Source organism: Chlamydotis macqueenii, chromosome 1 (assembly GCF_036417535.1).
Source record: "Chlamydotis macqueenii isolate bChlMac1 chromosome 1, bChlMac1.mat, whole genome shotgun sequence".
NCBI classification, from domain to species: domain Eukaryota; kingdom Metazoa; phylum Chordata; class Aves; order Otidiformes; family Otididae; genus Chlamydotis; species Chlamydotis macqueenii.
In genome coordinates, this window is record NC_141556.1 from 184,865,434 (window position 1) to 184,883,540 (window position 18,107).

General features: G+C 34.6%; 1 protein-coding gene across 4 annotated transcripts in view; it reads left to right on the forward strand.

Moving 5' to 3' along the window:
- LRCH1 (leucine rich repeats and calponin homology domain containing 1) overlaps window positions 1-18,107 on the forward strand; it is a 125,328-nt gene that overhangs the window by 59,569 nt on the left and 47,652 nt on the right. For all 4 annotated transcript variants that reach the window (XR_015261676.1, XR_015261677.1, XM_086771842.1 and 1 more), the window contains exons 3-9: window positions 2,818-2,944; window positions 8,928-9,033; window positions 9,531-9,667; window positions 10,868-10,995; window positions 12,989-13,073; window positions 16,748-16,853; window positions 17,994-18,106. Coding sequence is in view for 2 of the 4 variants with exons in the window: in XM_086771842.1 (XP_086627968.1) it covers window positions 2,818-2,944; window positions 8,928-9,033; window positions 9,531-9,667; window positions 10,868-10,995; window positions 12,989-13,073; window positions 16,748-16,853; window positions 17,994-18,106 (802 nt within the window). In the remaining 2 variants the exon portion in view is untranslated. The remainder of the gene's footprint in view (window positions 1-2,817; window positions 2,945-8,927; window positions 9,034-9,530; window positions 9,668-10,867; window positions 10,996-12,988; window positions 13,074-16,747; window positions 16,854-17,993; window position 18,107) is intronic.

An 18,107-nucleotide genomic window follows, 5' to 3' on the forward strand; every position in this document is an offset into this window, starting at 1 on the left:
TTTTGTAATTAAAAAACTGGAGGGACCAAGACAGTGGATTCATGTTTGTTTGTTTTTTTCATGGGGAATGAGCAGGAAAAGCATGATACTTTATTGTTGGTATCCTCTTATTATACAAGAAGTATAGTTACTGCCTTTTTTTTACGAGGAAGGGGCAAAGAATTAGCATGTTTGTCTCTTTTACATGAAAAATGTACATGAATACTAATTAGTATAAAGAATTGCTACTGGTTAAAGTGCAAATGAATGCATATTTGCTTTTGAGAGAAGGGATATCAGTACTTTCTCAGTTGAGACAACGTGTGGAGGTTTATTTGCACTTGAGTATGTAAAAACTGTAGTAGTGAAGATGTAATAATCTGGTCTTTGCCATAATGAAGTTTGGGCAGTGGGAAAGTGGCTCTTGGGCTTTTAAATTCAAGTTACAAGGGCTTGATCATTAGTTTTGTAAACTGAGGATGTTTCTCAAGCCTTCCTGTATTGTTACTGTACTACAGTTTTGGCCACTGTGGAACATTAATTTTGGCTCAAAACTGAAAGGGAATATGTATGCTGAGTACCATGCATACATATAAGGAATAGGACTTGAAATTTTGCAATAGTGTTCGTTAGAGATACATAAAGAAATTAAGACTGGATGAAATTAAGTTTGTATAAAACATCTTAGTAAATTTAGGAGTTAGAATTAACTCAATTAGAACTCAATGTAGTGAACTAGTGAATTAGAACTCAATGTAGTGAAGGAATTTGTGTGAATCCTGAGGAGCTTAGAATAGTTACAGAATTAATGTCACGTATCACATAAATTAGATAATCAAAACGAAAGGAAATTTTTGAAGTTTTACTAAAAAAGGTCATTACCCTCAGTTTAAAATCTCCTCTTCGCTTGAATATGCCCTTCCTCCATGTTAGTTGAACATGGCAGGGAGTCTGTTGAAGAAGGAAAGAGATCCTTGACTCGCTAACCATGTTGCTTCTTCACAAGAAAAATATTGTAGATTTAAAATTAATATTTTTCTGCCTGTTCTCAGCAAAGTCCGTATGCTAAATAGAATTACAAAGTGATGCCAAGGTATACACATAGCCTTTGGACCTTGAGTGGATACTGTTCGTCTTTAATAAAAGACATTCCTTTTAAACTAATAATGATTTATTACTCACTTGCCCTGGTTATGTGCTGTTCCTTATCTCTTAGCGGGCTGCTTCTGAGTTCTATAGAACTTAGAATTAATGTTACTTTTTTTTTGTGTGTGTGTCTGATCTGTTTAGTGTAACTTTTAGATTCTAGGCTTCCTTAATTTGAGGTCTTTAGAACTAAAAAAAAATATTTCTACTTATTTTTTAGATTAAGTTGTGTCTTGATCTTGTGGAAAGGAACTAGAATTGAGAATCCTGACTCCACAATAAGCATTGATTCTTTTTCTCAGCTACTGCGGTTACTAGTTGGATTTGTAAATTTTGATATCCTTGGGTTTGTTATTTGATAGCTCCCTGTCTCTCAGCCTGTGTAACAGAGATATGAAGATAGTTTGCTTTATAGAACGTTTTGCAGCTGTTGTGTGGAGCATGAATATACGTCTTTATATGCAGTTTTGTAGCATACCGCTGGATTGGCAGTTGAAGAATAAATCTTTTGAGACTTGTGGAATTTTTGGTTTTGTTTCCTTTTGTTTCAATTCAGTGTTGCAGTTCTTAATGAAATGACACAGGACAATTTTTACGAACTATTTTCAGAGTTCAGTTATGCATATTTGTTCTCTGGAGCCTTAACATTTCTGCAGAAGCTAACTAAAATGGTTCTTACTGGGCTACTACTTTAAGTTACTGTTCATTATTTTCCTACAGGTTAAGATCCATAAAAAAAAAAAGCTATATTTTAAGAAAACCATCAAATATGGTAGGAGAGACAGTAGTTTATATGTTATTCTCTTGAGCTTAAATCTTCTTCTGGAAGTTGATCCACAAATCACAAGAAATAAATATTTTTAATCTGGACATCACAAGTGATTGTGGTATTGCCATCTTTAAGTTCTAGCTTCTTGAGTAATTGTTACTAGAATGAGAATCTAAATCTTTTGAAAGTTTTCTACCAAGTTTTGCCTTTCCTTGCAACTCCTCTTCATGAAATTTTTCTGCTCACTTTTTTTTTCCCCCCTCAAAAATACCTTGTGAAGAATAAAATTGCACGTGTCAGTCACTTAAAAAGATTGTTTTGTCAATTTTAGGAAAAAGTAAGATATAGAGATAAAATGGCTAAATAAGACTCTTGGAAATAAATGAACCATTGATGGTCACAGAATTTTTCACTGTATTTACCTGGATTAATATCGTAGAATAACAAAAAGTACCAAGTAATCTTCAACTGTAAGCGTGCTTTAAAGTACTTGAGAAAATAACCATTTTGTTTGTAATTTATTTATTTGTCTTTCAGTTGGAACAAAAGACATCCACTATACTGCCACATAAAACTATAGGAATGTTAAGTACTTGCAAAATACTGTCTTGGTTGACTTTCTTGTATTCATTAGGAAGGGAAACAGTTGTTCGAGGTGACAACCAGATCTGTTACAATCTTACTAAACTGATAGAATGCATTTTTGCAGAGTGGTGTATTCTGCTATACTGTTTAGTCAGTAATGCAGATATTTTTGATGTGCAAGTGTTTTCTTAATGATTGCCGTTTGAAAATTTCAATTTTATCTGCGTAAAATCTGAGCCATCAAAATTAAGGAATTTTACAACTATCAGATTTTACGTGGGTATACAGTAGAACGTCACTGATGTTTTCAATTGTTTTTTTTGTTTGTTTTGTTGCAGTCGAAATCAGCTTTCTTCTTTGCCAGCTTGCCTGTGTGGTCTTCCTCTAAAAGTCTTAATAGCAAGTAACAATAAGCTAGGTTCCCTTCCAGAAGAGATAGGTCAGCTAAAACAGTTAATGGAGCTGGTATGTTACTGATCTCTTTTTTTATTTTTTATTTTTTTTTATTTTGACTTTGTATTTGACTAGAAACAGTAAAATTAACTTTGCAAATATGTTTGAACAAATGACTAATACTGTAATGCACATTATAAAATTAACCTTTGAACTTTTCAAGTGTGTTGGATAGTAGCATAATAATAGGTTCCTTCATGTTCTTCAGGATGCTCCTAAACTACATCACTGCCCTTGGTTTATTCAAAACTCAGCTTCTGACTTCGTAATCTTTGCCAGTTTTACTCACTGCCTGGACTGGCTCCCTGTTTTGCTGTGTGAAGTCCATAGTTTTGGCATCAGGGTCTGCAAAGCTCTATCTCCCTCTCTTTCTGTTTCCTTTTTCTCGGTTACTACTATGTGCTTACCACATTGCATTCCACTAGTAATACTGGTCTTATCAGTCTATTTTTATTTTATTTCACTATTTTTGTCATGCAGCCTTCCTTTCCTGGAACACCTATCTAAACAGATTTACAAAACTATTATATTCCTCTTGTTTTCAAAGTTATCCACATGACTACTGTTTTCTGCAAGCAGTAGACAATCTGTAACCTATTGTCTAATAAATGAGAACCTGAAAAGTAAAAAATTTTTTGATACTTTAAAATTAATTTAATTGCACATATTTTGTTAAAATTTGTATGTGGAAAATGTATGTAAGAGAATGCTTCCCTTTCTCTTGTCTTGTCTTCCTCTTTTGTGTATTGTAGGCTGAGACTTTGAATTTTCTGTGATGTACGCGTTATGTCTTTGGTTATTTCTGTTCACCTTGACCTCTTAATATACAACTTGACAAATAGACTACATTTTGACATTATTAACTTATGCATAGTAAAGCAGTGATATTTGAACTTTTCTCCGGCTGCTGCTATCTCCATTGATGGCATTTATTTAGCACATCTTTTTGCTATCTGAAAATGCCTGCTTATACTATTATTTTTATAACAGTAGTATCTCTACTAAGTTATATTACAGTATTTGAGCTGACCTTGCTTTAGGACTCAGTCCTGCTACTGGTTCTTCATTTGTGGAGTGAAGTGGCAACTATGGAGCTTTTCTCCTTCTAGTATTCTTTCTGTACAGCGTTTTGTGGTATCAGGCTTCTGTTATGTTTTACAACTGATCTGGCTGTTGATGAGGATTGGGGAGTAGTTACCTTCTCCTTTCTGGGTTATACCTGAGCTAAAGACTGTCAAGTTTGTTTTGTTTGGTGTGCATTATGAGTTTATCTTATCAAATAGTTTATTTTGTGTGTGTGTGTGATTGGTTTAATTAGGTTACTGAAATTGTTTTGATTTAGTTAACCTTCAATAAAAATGTGTTAAGCTATACCATTGTTTCTGTTGTGCTTAAAATAGATTCAATAAAAGGTCATGGTTCCAATTTTATATATAATTGAAGTAGAACAGTATTAAACACATCCTAATTTAGAGGATAGGGTGGCTGGATAGATACTAAAGATTGTAACCTGTTAGCTCTGCGTTGCTTCTAGGTTAAATGTAGCCTAGCTTAGTGGTGCAGGGCTCATGTGAAATAGGTGAAAGACTTGGCCTTATTCTGTCTCATCAAAATCACCGGTTTTATTTGTATTAACTGAAGTCTGGATAATGTTTTTGGTAAAGAGCTGCTGAAGTGCTTTCATATCTAATTTCCCCTCCAGTTTCAAGTTTGAACCCTCCCAGTAAGGTGAGCTAGCATTGCTGATGCTGGAAATGTTTCACTGGTTAGTAAGAGTTCATAGCTTAATAGTAGCCATTATCCTTATTTTAGAATTTTGAAAAGTAAACTCAATGGAGATTATACTCAAAGGAGATAGGGTTTGATTATTTCCTTTAAACAAATCTTATGTTAAATTAGCTTCTGGAATACTGGATTTTTGTATTGCTTTCCAGTTACAGTATAATTTCAATGTTACTCTTTGTCATGAAGAACACAAAAATTCTTGCTCTACAAATATTTCAAATTAGAGGCTATAGAAACATGTCACTTTGGTAGCCTAGAAGAATTATGAAAGTTGAAGAAGGTCTGATGCTAGTTCTTTGTGATTATGAGGTGGGAAAGAGGGAGTGAATAATAAGTTTTGGTTAAATTGGACGTGGTTCTGTCCAAATGACCTGATTACTTACTTTGATGGCACTGTAAGTGTTTCATATATTTCCAGTGAAATGCGTTCTGTTGTTTAGCTGGAAATGACTAAAATGATGTACTGGGAGAAGCAAATAGTGGTTTGACTGAGAGCTGCTATCTGTACAGGTGTATATAATATAATGCAGTTTAGATAAGATGATCTTTGTTCTAAAATGAGTAAAAAAAGAAAAAGAAAATATTAAGTCATGCTGCAGTTGTTGCACAAAACATGCAGCTGTGTGAGAGCAATGCCAGCCTGAACAGCATGTGGCCTTCAGGAGACGCTCCTACCCAGCCCTCTAGCAGGGCATGCTGATGTTTTGGGACATTTGCGGTACTGGTGCTGAGCTGTCCCAGGGAATTGCTCCTGAGAAGTGACAGGTGCTACCTGACCGCATTCAGCTCATGTACTAGTAGGACTTTGCCAAGCATATTCAGTTTTTCAAAGTGTTTTACACCTTTTTCACAGGCTGCATGCAGTAGAATTTGTGTGTATGTAACAAATGGAATATTTTTTTTTGGTTGCTATCTAACTTTTTGAAACAAGTTTTACCTCTGTAGTCACTCTTGAGTGATACAGTTTGCTGCAAATTAGGTCAGATCTTTCCAACTAACTACTTTCTTCTCTCTCTCTTCCAAAATGAGGTAGGCAATTATTTTTCTATTACATGTATATATTTCTATACATTTTGTACTTGTGACGTAGAATGGCTTAGATATTACATGCAGTAAATTTTAATGTATTCTTTTAAATTTTATTGTTCTGGGTTATATAGATCTGACAGCTACCTTGCAAGCATCAAACAAACATAAAAATTATTCTCCCTGTGCGATATATTAAAATTATTTGCAAAATTTGATTGGCAACCTTACTTTTATTGACAGCTGCGTAACTCTGTCATACCTCTAGTGTCATCCAGGAGGATGAGTGCAAAACTGGTGTGAAGATTACTGAACCTTGCTTTTCATCAAAGAAAAGTAATTGGGTAGAGATGACTCATTAATTGCACCCAAAAAATATCAGATATACAGTAAAATTCTGTTTTCCATCCTATTCAGGCAGTATTGCACTTCTGCCTTCTCCAGAGAACGGTTTTCTGCATCTCTGGGGCACTCCTGTCTTGTGTTGGGAGCCTTTAAATGTCTGAGCAGGGATTTAGGTCCTTCATCTCACTCATCTAATCTTGGCCAGCAGCCTGACCAAGTGGGAGCTTCTGCTTTCTGTTACTTAAAATGATCCGTGTGCTCATGCACCGCATAACTACTTTTTACCATTCAGTATGGCTTGTATGTCACAGGCTCTGACAGAATACACATGTTTTTCTGGAATAACAGCTCAGTCAGGAGTCCAAAGTTTTAAAATGGATGTAAGGAGGAAGTTTACCTCAATTTGAATGATTTGGATAAACTCGTATGTGTCAATAAATAAGTTAATGTGGAGCCAGAGTACCATATTTGTTTTTCAGTTTATTTTAGTTGAATTTTATTGGTGTAAGACCATTTAAACTTCACCATAAATAAAAGAAAAATGTTGTTGATTTTCATTAGTTTTCACGCCATTGAGCTTCATGCTGCAGAAATTAATGTTAAATTAAAATACACCTTACATTTTTCTAATCTTGAGAAATTATGTCAGTGTTGTCATGGCAGGACAAAATAGAATTAATGCGTGAAGTCTGAGCTTCAGCAGACACTGAAGCCTCTGGAACTTGAGTAGGTGTTTGGACTTCAGTTGTCTGCAGGTGCCCATGAGGTGAAGTTCCAAAGTGCTGATAACACGTATTAATTCTATTTCGTCCTGCCATGACAACAGGAAGAAACACTATCAAACTTCTTCTGACCAAAGCAATGGGAAAGATAACTACTGTCTCTGTCACATACACACTCTCTAAGTTTAATAATAATCAAGAACATAAGTGTAACTAGAAATGTTAGAGGTTTTTGTTTTCCAGAGCTAGTCAAACAAAGTAACAAAAAAAGCTAGGTTGAAGTGTTCGGTAGGATAAAGGACACTACTGTCTCTAGAGATCATGTGAATGCTGACATGCTGTCAGAACGCATCAGTCGTCTTGAAAATATTTTGAAAGGTTGTAAGTGGACTTCGTTTCTGAGGCTACATGCTGCCAGGTTTCACCCCTCTGGCTCCTTTAAAGTTCTCTTTTTCCCTGACTTGTTCTGATGTGTGTGCATAAGTACACTTTGACTTTGTCTAGAGTTTCTTTTCCACAAGGTGACTTTAAATTTAAATTCTATGCTCTAAAAATTGAGTATCTAATTATGAAGTTGTTTGAAGTCTGTAAATGAAAAATAGGACGCTAAAGCTTTAAAAAGAAATGATCTGGGAACAGTGCAATTGACCATATTTTGTGGCAACTTGAGCAAAAGATGCACTCATTAACTGGTATTTTTAATTTCCCTGTCTAAAAGCTAAAATGATTTCCTGACTCTGTTTTGACAGGGGAGGGAATCTTTGGCAGCAGTAAGGTTCTGTTATGAAAAGAAACTTGTCTGATACAGCGAGCAGCATTGCCAGATCATGTTTTGCTTTTACTGTCATTTTTTTATCTAGTTTTTAGAATTGAATATAATAGAGTTAATGTAACACTTTTGACTAGTATTAAAGCAACTATCTTGAATGAGATGACTTGGAAATTGGACTGATTTTAGAAATTTTGTAGTCTAAGATCTTGCAGGTACTGTATAAATCCATTTAAAGCAATGAAGAGGAGTAGGAGTGAAAGTCCTAAAAGTATCCCATTGGATATTCAGAAGCATTTGGCATCACCCTGCTTAGGTCTCATGCTACGAAATACTGCTTCCTTTTTTTTTTTAGTGCAGAAATTGAAACATAATCGGGACTTCACTCAAATTTACAGGTTGCCTGGGATGTAAGCAGAGGTTTTAATGACCTTTTGATTTCACATTTAGTATAGAACATTTGGCAGCAAAAATGGTTGCTAGGATCTGAAAACGATCACATTTTAGACTGATTAATCCAAAAAGTTGATCTTTAGTACCTATTTGTAGCAGTTTCTTGTTAGTAATTGTGTTAAAGTATAATATTTATTACAGTAATACTACTATATATAAACGTCTTGCTTATGCTCAGTATAGTCAGACTCTATACGTTCAGCTCAACTTTACAGCAGTTACTCCTTTAGGATTGCTGAAATAAGGATGGGTTCCAATTTCATCAGGATTATTCAACCAGTTGTATTTAGTCATCAAAATCAGACCAACTTAGAACCTGTCTAGGCAGTTAAGAAGTATCTTTTACAATAATATGTTTAATATCTGTATAATACTAAACAAGACCTCTTCTATTTTGTTATGGCCTACTATGTGATGTGGTAATCAAATATATACCTTTCCTGAGCATCATTACAGAATGCTATTACTGTTTTCTCTCTCTTTTTTAAATTTTGCTTATATATTCCCTCCAGAAAATCAAGAACATTTTTAAAAAATCAGACCCAAACATATTTGCTTATATAATCATGGTACTGAGTTCTTCATATGAATAAAAGTTAGGAACAAAAAGATGGAACATCTGAAGTAAATAGTTTTGAATGTTTCTATAGAAATTAAATTAACTTTCAAAATTAATTTCTTCTCCAAATAAGAATTTGCTCTGGGTTTTAAGTAATGTGTAAACATTTTCGCATGTACTTAGTTTTGCATTGTGAAGATGTTGTATAGATGGTTGTGTGTTTTCAGGTTAATAAAATGTTACAATGGTAATAGCAAATTAGCTACAATTTCACGTCTGTATTGTTTAACATTTAGGAGCCAGAATTTTATCTCTATTATTACTATTTTGCTGTAGGATGTCAGCTGTAATGAAATCACAGCTTTGCCACAGCAGATAGGCCAGCTGAAATCTTTAAAAGAACTGAATGTCAGAAGAAATTACCTCGAAGTTTTACCCCAAGGTAAAAACAAACAAAAAATCGTAATACCTTTATGGTAGCTCTTTTTATTAGCATTTTGGAATTTTTTTTTCATTATGTAAGTAAATACGATTAAAAAGTAGTAATTACTTTATGTTCAAACTTATTCCATTTGAGTTTGCAGAATATAACATTTGGTGATACTAAATAAGTTGTGTGAGGTTTCTTTAATTAATTATCTTTGTGATTCTAGGCATCTTTTAAGTTGCACAAGTACTTACCTATCAATGTAGTATGAGAACTGTCAACTGAGTTTCAGGGGAAAAAAAAATATTTTGAAGTATTTATTTTAAAATTTATTGTCACTTATAATACTCTTTTCATTTCCCAGAGTAGAATGGAGTAAATGTTGATCATATTCCTGCCTCAGTTTGTTTTTTTCTTGAATGCAAAAGAAGGTTTATTCAGAAATATTTTATTATTTTTATGGCAAAAATAAACACAGATGTAACACCTTCTCTCTTTTTTGTTACTTATAGAACTAGTACAGCTTCCCTTGGTAAAGTTTGACTTCTCCTGCAATAAAGTGCTTGTGATTCCAATTTGTTTTAGAAAGATGATGCAGTTACAAGTATTACTACTTGAGAACAATCCTTTGCAGTCTCCACCAGCACAAGTAAGTAACATCTGTCATTTAAGTTGTGCCTGAATATTGGGTGGACGGTAACAAATTATACCTTATAAAATGTCACCTTCTGCAATTGTAGGCTTCTCAGTTTCAGTCATCACAGACATTACTTGTTGATATATAAATAAGATACAGACAATATCCTTCATGCTGTGTATAGGTCTGTACACCACTTGAACCAACATGAGTCTAGATTTCTGTTCTACTACTTGTTTATTTTTGTCATTCCTATCTGCATGTGAAACTTGATGTTAGAATATGTATATAATTTTTGAAAAGATAATTGAGAAACTTCCTTGATAAATTTTCTCTCTGTTAATAAGAACCCAGTTCTAGAAGGTTCTACAGCAATTTACTATTAACTTAAAAAATATGCAGATGGTCTAGAATGTAAGCCATGTGAAGTTTATTTTACTTTATAGTGTAAGTTTAAAGGTTGTGATACATAAAGAAATCAAGCTCCTGTCCTGAACTGTATGCCATGCTGAGAAATGATGATAATAAGTGAATGGAAACTGCGCTTGTTGCTTAAGGACAACTTCATTGTTGTGACTGACTGGACAGTAGGTTCAGACTACATCTTTGAAAGCTACAGTTGTTCAAGATCAACAGCTGTTGAAATACTTGAGAGTTTTTATGACATTGGAGAAATTCTTTTCATAATCAATGATGATGCTGTTACTAAACAAAAAATAAAAAGCAAGTTTTAGCAAGCACTTGAGCTAGAAGTGTGCAGTTAAAGAAGAAATTTCTAAGACGCAAGTGAAATGCATCGTAAAGATGCTTGGAACCTAGTAAAAACAATGTCACATGCTGATTAATTAAATGTAATTATTGATTAGTTTTGGAAAATAATTATTCAAATTATGGTTAGTAATAGGCCGTACAATATATTTTATCATAATTCTTTTTCAGTAAAAAGCTAGTTTGGATTTTTTTTTTTAACTAGAATGCATTCTTCTACTATTTTCTGTCTTACTCTGAGAGTATTTATACTGGTACACACAAATAGTTTATTGGGTAATTGAAGTAGTTTTTAGTAATTAAAAAAAAATCCATTTTCCATTATGTGATATCTATCATGACAATGAGTTGGTTTTCAAGGGGGTTTATGCTAAGTGATATTTGGAATATATTTTTTTTTTTCATTCTAGTTACAAACCTAACTTTTTTGTCTTGTCTTAACAGATTTGTACAAAGGGTAAGGTGCATATATTCAAATATCTGACTGTACAGGCCTGCCAGATTAAAACAGCAGACTCACTGTATCTTAATGCCATAGAACAACAGCATTTGCCACAACCCGTAGAAGAGAGGTATGTATGAAGATCTCACTTAGTTTTTTCAAGTGACTCTTATGAACAAAGTGAAATAAATATATTTATGTCTTTAACTTCCAGAGTTTTGTTTGTTTAGATGCTATTTAGAGTGTACTTTTTTGAACAGAGACTTGGTTTGCTTTAATATATTTTATTCTAGTGAAATCCCTGTAAGATTTTAGAACAAAATATTTTTAACAGTCAGTTCTGATTGAAGTTAGCAGCACATTAGGAAAGAGCTTGAAGTGAACCTTACTTTAAATCTAATCTATTACTAGTGGACTACTGGAATATGTTGAAAATAAACGAGGTGGTAGTTTCGTTAAGTCTTGGAACATTCTTGGAAATCTATTAACACATTAAATAAATATTAATTTCTTGTGTTGTTTTGTGATTTGTATGTTATACGTTCATCACATAGTTGTCTCAAGCTTTTTTTCGTTCGTCCAGAGGCTTATTATCCATGTAGCAAAGAGAGCTTCACGAATGTTGAGACTCTGCTAATTTGTTAGCAAAATGAAAGGCAACATCTCTAATGTCTTAAATCAAACATTTATGAAATGTCATCTCTTATTGTGTTTTAGGGAGAGGAACTAGATACGAAGCAGCTCATTTTTATGAGAATCTCCATAGCTAATTGGAAATCAATTTTTAGCTAGCTCTTTCTTTGCTAACATAGCAAGTATAATATAGCCAATCAGAGAAAGTATGGTAATGCCTTATTTTTGGAGAGAAGTACTCAATAAAAACAAAGTGTTGATATGAATAAAAATAGAGATGTTGCTGGTAACACCCTGGAAAAAATAAAGAACTGTTATGAAATCTCTGTCAGTCATCTAGATAAGGTTTCAAGCAAATCGTTTACCTCCATGTATGTTTGGAGAGACCTTTGTGGATTTCTATCAGATAAATGCCAAAGGTGGAAAGAATACAGGATTAAGAGTATGTTTTTCATTTGGGAATCACCTGCTGGTTTTGTGTTTTGTTCTTTTAATACACAAGAATATTGGCAGAAATGTAATTTTCTGTATGACCTTTGGATCATATAGGATCATACAGGTGAGGGTAAGAGGATAGTACAGAGTAAACACCAGTTGATAACTAACAGGCTAGTGCTCTATCACATAATAATTACCAAATTTTTATTTTAGAGAATAACTTCACACTTATAAATAAAAAGCATGACCTGATCAGAATTTCCCTATGCAGTTTCTACACAAAATCCTTAATGTTTACTGATAAGAGATAATTTAAGATTAGGATTAATCAGATACCTTATTCCTGTGAAGACTGATACAAAGTTCTTTTTTAAATTGCTGTGTCAATCTGAATTCAAGATTATAGCTTTCAGGATTGCAAATAAGAAGATAATGAAGCATATTAGAAAAAATAAGTGAGTGTGTTACATCTAATAATGTACTTCAAAATGAGTACAGGTCATACTAGGTAATGAAACCAGGAGAGAGAGCAGTTGCCATTATTATAGTAGTTTTCTTAAAAAACTAAATTTCAAAGTCTATTTTAAAGCACAAAAAGAAGGTTTCTATGTTAATAACTACTTCAAGCCGCAGGGATTTATCGTTTCATTTTTAATACATCAATGGTTACAATTAAATCAGTTGACTTCAGTTTGAGTTTAATTAGGTTAGTTGCTTTTCCCATGGCTAAATTACTTCATTCGGACTTCTGTGCTACTTAGCTAGTAACTAGACATTTTTACCTAGTGTATAGACAAAGCAAGCTTTATAGCAAATTATTTCTGTTGTTTTTGTTAATCATTAGGCTGACCAGCCACTCCAGCTGATCTACTTTGCTATCACCTGGCTGCAAATTTGTAGTTTTTAACCATACTAGGCTATTTCACCCTCTACTGTTAAGACTGGTTGGAATTTTGCTTTAATTTAAGTGAAACCAGGACAGAATTCTAATGGTAAATGCTACAATAGCTTTTTATTGGTGGTTTGTTTTTGTTTCCTTCATTCACATCTAGCATTGATGACATCTACCCAAGTAAAAAAGACTCTGATTCAGGTGTTGGTAGTGATAATGGCGATAAACGTTTGTCAGCAACAGAGGTAAGTTGCCTGAATTTTGTGTCCAGCTCCCCTTCTGTCTGCACCCATACTTTGAGTGTATTTTAAGTTGGGTAACAATGTGAATGTGTGTTTAGCCATAAAAACTGTGCAACTACATCCTGGGCATGAATTTCTTTCTTAGAAATGGCTAAAGCAAGGAGAAAGGGAGACTGGTGGTTTTTTGGTTGTGGGTTTTTGTTGTTGTGGTGGTGTTTGTTTGGTTTTGGTTTCGCCCCCCCCCCCCGCCCCAGTTTTCAGACAGTTTACATAATATAGAGAATGCAGACCGAACCAGAATCCACGTCTACTCTTTCCAGTGAAGTAAATATCCTAATAAGTTACACGCCTGGGTGGCTTCCTGCTTTTCCCTCAAACTGATGATGCTTCTTTCCTATTGGGAATTAACAGGAGTTCAGTGTGCCCGGTCCCAGTGTATTCTGTGGTCTCATGGTTATGGCAGTTTGCTGTAGTGTAGGATCTTCAGAAACTTTGCAGATCTTAATGCATTTACATACTCTGGCAGTTAGGCAGTACTGGAAATAAGCCTTCAGAATTTATTCTGAGCTGTGTTGTCAGGCTTGAGCAAAGAGAAAAGATGGTTTTCTGAGACTGGTCTTGTCCTAAGCATTTACAGCTCGCTTTGGTAGAGCTTTTTTCTGAGTGCTGCTCAGCTGAACAAGGTACTAAATCTAACTGGAGTTGAATGAAATAAATAATGATAAATAAGCACCGTAATTTGTTATGTTCTTTCTGAAACGTACAAATAATGGGGTTTTGTGGTCTGACATAATGGGAAATAGTCATGTAACATAAAAGAATCGGCTTCTTGCTTCATAAAATAATTTTACACTGATTCGTTAGTGTTTCTCTCCTCCTTTGAGGAAAAAAAGATTCTGTTGCTTTTTGAACAATTGTATAAAGAATTGAACTTATATACTGAATTTGTAGTTACTAAAAAAATTTTGAAAATTAATTCATGTACACACTGATTGATCTTTCAAATACAAAAGCACTTAAAAAAATCACACAAGGATTTCCACATATTTGGGCAGGTTTCTTGCTAGATGGAAATGAAGCAGAATTATGATTTGTAGCGAGACTTCTGATGGTTTCCCTCTAGCTGACCGCGTGCAGTCCATTCCGAGATGCTTACAAACTGCTTTGCCGTTCTTAAACTTCCTGAAGCTGAGTTAGCTTGTTAATGAAATTGTTATTCCAGAATTTCCTCTTTAGCTATAAATAACACCTGTAGAAAATAGATCATCTTTCCTGTAATGAAAGCATAGCAATCGGAATACTGCTAAAAATAGTTTTAAAGACAGGCAACAGTGAACTAATACCTTTTTATTAGCACAGAGGTTTTTTATATGAGAAGTATTTGCTCATTTCATCCCTGCCTGACTACTGCTCTACTATTAAGGAAGAAATAGATACTGAGATAAGTTATCCCAAATGTAAATTCACTATTCACTTTTCCTTCTGAGACAACCTTTAATACCTGCATTACACATGAGAATTGTGCAAGAAATATTAACATGCTGCGAATACAGATTCATTTAGATTGTTAATTACAATCACAAATCTACGTATCAAACATTAGATAAACATTAAATGATCGGTCATTAAGTGATCATTAAAACACTTTTTTGGAGGGTTTTTATAGATACATATAAAAACAAACTACAATTTTGTCAGAAGGCCAGTGGCTATTGTGTTTCAGCTCATTTACAGTAAATATTGCAAAGTCATTTTGCATTTGTGTAACCTAATCATAACTTAAATGAATCACTTGTTTGAATACTAGTCTGTTTTTTTAGGAAGCTTGCTAATTAGCATTGGGTCTGTACACATAGGAGGAAGTACTTGAAGGAATGAACAATTTTACATATTTGTCTGGCTTGTTGTAGTGTTGTTACAGGGTCGGTTCTTCAGGGCTGTAGTCATCTTGGGCATTTCAGGTGAAAGACACCTTGTAGTGTTGCTGTAAAACTGATTGCAGCAACTTGAAGGCAAATTCTGCTTTAAGGTAGTGTACTCCTCTACCTCATCTTTTTGGAACAGCGTAGCATTTTCATTCATTTTCTACCTCCCTTTGGCCTTATTAGTTAAAATTCATTAGAACAACAGGGTACTTGTTAAGATTCATTTGGTGTCCCTGTTTTATTACCCATAAGAGTGACCCATTCATACCAGCAAGAATGTATATGAAGATTCTTTCAAAATGCATCATCTGAATTCAGTGTTGGAATAATGCTAGATATTTTTGATTTGTACATTTCTATTGTTGTCTCCTGTTGCCCGCTGGATAAAAATAAAACTGTGGACAAAGGAAGTGAGATACAGTATTTCACCTATGAAGGAGCAATACTTGTATATTATTGCAAGCTGCTTTGGGTAGTTTCTGTTTCATAGTATACTGGCAGGAAACACCTGGAAAATCAATTGGACAATTCTGTAGGCCCTGAAACTGAGACACAGCCTGTTAAAAGAATTATTTTCTGTTTCTAAATTGAATGGCCCATGGCTTTTTTTTTTTTTACAGCAACACTCCAAATTAGTTTTCTAAAAGCCATGGGAAAAGCCACTCTTCTTCAAGCCTGTAGCATTGCATGGGGTTGTTGTGACCCTGGGGCAGGACCCAGCACTTGGCCTTGATGAACCTCATACAGTTGACCTCAGCCCATTGATCCAGCCTGTCCAGACCCCTCTGTAGAGCCCTCCTACTCTCAAGCCAGATCAGTACTCACACTCAGCTTGGTGTCCTCTGCAAACTTACTGAGGGTGCACTCAGTCCCCCTATCCAGATAATTGATAAAGATATTAAGCAAGACTGGCCCCAAAACTGAGGCCTGGGGAACATCGTTTGTTGGCTCATCTCCGACTTGGTTTAACTCCATTCACCAAAATTCTTTGGGCCCAGCCATCCAGCCGGTTTTTTATCCAGCAAAGAGTATGCCTGTCCAAGCCACGAGCAGGCAGTTTCTGTAGGAGAATGCTGTGGGAAACTGTACCAAAAGCTTACTGGTTTTTGCTGTAGTTTACCTCAGGGGAGAATGTGAGCAGGTCTCACTGTTAGCAGGTTCCTGCCAATCCTGCGGAACAGCAGAGCCCTGGTGGCATGGGACAGAAGTGAGGGCTGGTGTGCCAGCACTGCGTTGTGTTGCCGCTATCTGTAAAGTCATAGACAGAATAAGCTTGCAGATAAGTGATGTGTTTTAGTGTACCAGCTACTACAGCTGAAAGGAATGAATGAATTTTTAAGCCAATGAAGAAAAGCTAGTGTACTTGGGAGTTTGTTTTTTTCAGCTCTACAAATTAATCTAATAAAAGATAATTGTCTCAGCCTACAAAGCTCATCTTACTTGCTTTAAGCATTAAACTAACAAGCTGCATAGTAATACAGAGGAGAAGAGTCTTGGAGGGAAAGAAAAAACTACTGTGGTATGAGGGTCAGTTTTTCTACAGACTTTGACTGCAAGGAGTCCCTGTGTTCTCAGCTGTCCCAGGAAGGCTGGTAGAGAGCAGCACAGTGCAACAGCGTCACTGCAAGGAAAGGCTCTGGTATCCTCTCCCATATTAGTTTGCTGCTCTTTTAGTGAGCATTCTTCTTAATACATGTGTGTTTATTAATCTCAATTTGAGCTGAAACAAATGTTTCTCTTATTTCTTCTTAGCCATCCGATGAAGATACTATCAGCTTTAACGTTCCAATGTTGGACATTGTGGAAGAAGATCAGGTTGTAAAGGAAGATTCAAGTCACCATGCTAACTCAAGAAAAGGTTGGAATGTGAAAAAAGTGGAAGTTAAATACAGGGAAAACCTGTTGACAGTTCTGTATATAAGACTAAGTTCATTTTGCAAAACTCACAGCCCAACAAGCATCAATCTTGTACAAAAGCACAGTCCATTTCCATAGTTGGACTTAATGCATATGTAAAGCTTTATTATTAAAAGTCTGCATTTCCCCTGGAAAGAAATAAATCTCTTCAGATTTTGAGAGAAGATGTAATTTTATTAAACTTATTTTATAAATGTAATATTTTATTAATATATTTTATTATTATTTATTTCTATTTTATTTATTTTATTTTAATTTATTAATTTATGAATTAATTTTGTTGAAGTAACTTACTTTTTTCTAAATTATATCTGCATACTGATAAACAATGGTTCTCAAAGTTCTGCATGTACTAATGATAAATGACAGGATGAACTCGGTGAGTTGCATATGGAAACCACAAAAACAGAAGATCAGCCTTTCCCCAGTGTTACGTACTAGATTGAATGAACTTCAGTTGAGACACTCATTAGAATTTAGTAGAATACTAAGTGAGATAGTAAAAGCATTACATCTTACCTGCAGTGTTTATTGGCATGCTGGAGAGAGTAAGTTATAGGATCAGACCACTTCAAGCAGAGGATAAAATCATTACTGCCTCATACCCTTGGAAGTACTGCATGTAAACAGGAGATTGGCATAGGCTCTGAATGCTCCGAGTCATTTGGTTTGAGTTTTGCTGAGAGTTTGAGTGTTTGTTTTAGTATAACAACTCTGAAGTTGTGTTAAACTGCACTGGCTGAGACATCTGAATGTCCTAAAATACTCTCTAGCTGTCGAACTGTGTACTGGCAAGACTTATTTGGTGTACTTCAAAACTGATTCCATCAATGCCTGTTGTGATGCTTCTGATCCACAACTGTAAGAGCCCAAGGTACAGATTTATTACAACTTTGAAATTAATTGGCATCACTACTTAGACTGCAAAAGTCTTAACTTGTTTGAGGTTTTTAATATACTTTGAATTTAAACTGTGCTTGGTTTTGAGCTCTGTAATTTAATATACTTAAATTGTGCTGAGTAGCAAATGCTGAGCTGAACCAAAAATCATTCTTCTGTGTTTCTTTATTGTTGTTATTAGTGGAATTCCATCAGGGATCTTCTCACTTGATTGTCAATGATAAGTCAAGAGAAACAGGAAACCAGTTTGATGAATCGGATACTCTTACTACTGAATTTATGAGTTACATTAAGG